The sequence below is a fragment of the Bison bison genome, unplaced genomic scaffold (assembly GCF_000754665.1).
Source record: "Bison bison bison isolate TAMUID 2011002044 unplaced genomic scaffold, Bison_UMD1.0 scf7180017864213, whole genome shotgun sequence".
NCBI lineage: Eukaryota > Metazoa > Chordata > Mammalia > Artiodactyla > Bovidae > Bison > Bison bison.
The window spans coordinates 7,323,585-7,324,881 of NW_011494785.1; the positions used below are offsets into that span (position 1 = coordinate 7,323,585).

The window sequence follows — 1,297 nt, forward strand, 5'->3', positions numbered from 1 at the left end:
TGATGCAGGGCATACACACACACACTTGCACACCCGTGACTGCGCTGGTGCAGGGCACACATGTGACTGGCCAGGTGAAACCTCAAGAGGGCATCCCACACCTGGAGCACTGGAGGCCATCTGGCCGCCCCGCCCCAGCCGACCCCTGCCCTCCAGTGAGGGCGCCAGCACGCTGATTGGACAGGTCCTGTCAGGTGAAGCGCTGGGGGTTGCCTATGGCAAGCTCTTTTATGCTGTGATTCACCCCACCCCCTCCACCCCCCATTCACCTGGTCAGGGCTTCTATACAGGAAGTTTCCAAGACCTGCTGCACACGGCTACGGACATGTGCGTGCAGTCACGAGGGCACGAAGGACAGTGCACACACCTGTGAGGCCAGGTGCGCATGTGACCGGTTTTCACAGGCCAGGTGGGGTGGGGTGGGCTGGGGAGTAGCTCTCAGCGAAGGGGTTTATTGGCTGGCAACCACCCCACCCGGGGAAGGGAGAGACCTTTCTGGGTTGTGCCCAGCCATCTCCAACCCTTCCCGGCTGCCCCTAAGCTCTCAGACCCCGTCGCTTTTGCTCAAAGCCAGTCTCCATCTCCCTCGAAGAGCTGGAGTGCAAAGTTAAAAGGAAAGACCCCTCCCCAAACACACACACAGAAGGGAAAAGGGGTAACCAACCAGAAAGGCGGGGGCAAGGTGCTCGGGGGGAGGGTTCAGGTCTTCCCGTCCTCCTTTAGTCCCGGGGCCGGTTGCTATCTCTCCGGAGAAGAAGCAGGCCAGAGGGGTCCGGGGGAGGCTGGCCCTGTCCCCGTCCTACCCTGGAGACGGCGTCCCAAGTGACAGAGCAGTGCCAGGCCTGCCCAGGCCTCGCCCCGCCCCAGCTCTGTAAACGTCTGTCTGTCCGTCCGCGCAGAGAAAGGGGCGGGTGGGCGGGACAGTGTTGGGACCATCACCCCTTCTCCTGGTCAATGTTTTCGTTGTTGTTTTTTTTTTTAAATAAAATAATTATCCCGCCCTAACCCCCTCATTTCCGGAAGTCCCCACCCCGAGCCCCAGAAAACAGTTTAAGAAGAGTTAAAAATGGCGGATCAGAACTTCCCGCTGCGGTCTCGGAAGAAGCCCTCGGCGGCCTGGGCCTCGCGGAAGGTGACGGTGATGGAGTTGGCGGTGATGTCGGTCACTGTCACTTCACTTGAGGGGAGCGTGGGTGTCCAAGAAGGGGGCCCCTCGCCCAGGTCTGCCTCTGCTGCAGCCGTGGAACAGACGGATAGACAGACAGACAGACAGACGGGGCGTGGGGGAGGGGGGGGG

The 1,297-nt window shown here is 60.9% G+C and overlaps 1 protein-coding gene across 1 annotated transcript in view; it reads right to left on the bottom strand.

Annotated features, from left to right (window-relative positions):
• CBX7 (chromobox homolog 7) overlaps window positions 1-1,297 on the bottom strand; it is a 19,094-nt gene continuing 17,797 nt past the window's right edge. The window contains 1 exon segment of the mRNA XM_010845229.1: window positions 1-1,232. Within this exon segment, the coding sequence (XP_010843531.1) occupies window positions 1,075-1,232 (158 nt within the window). The 3' untranslated portion in view covers window positions 1-1,074.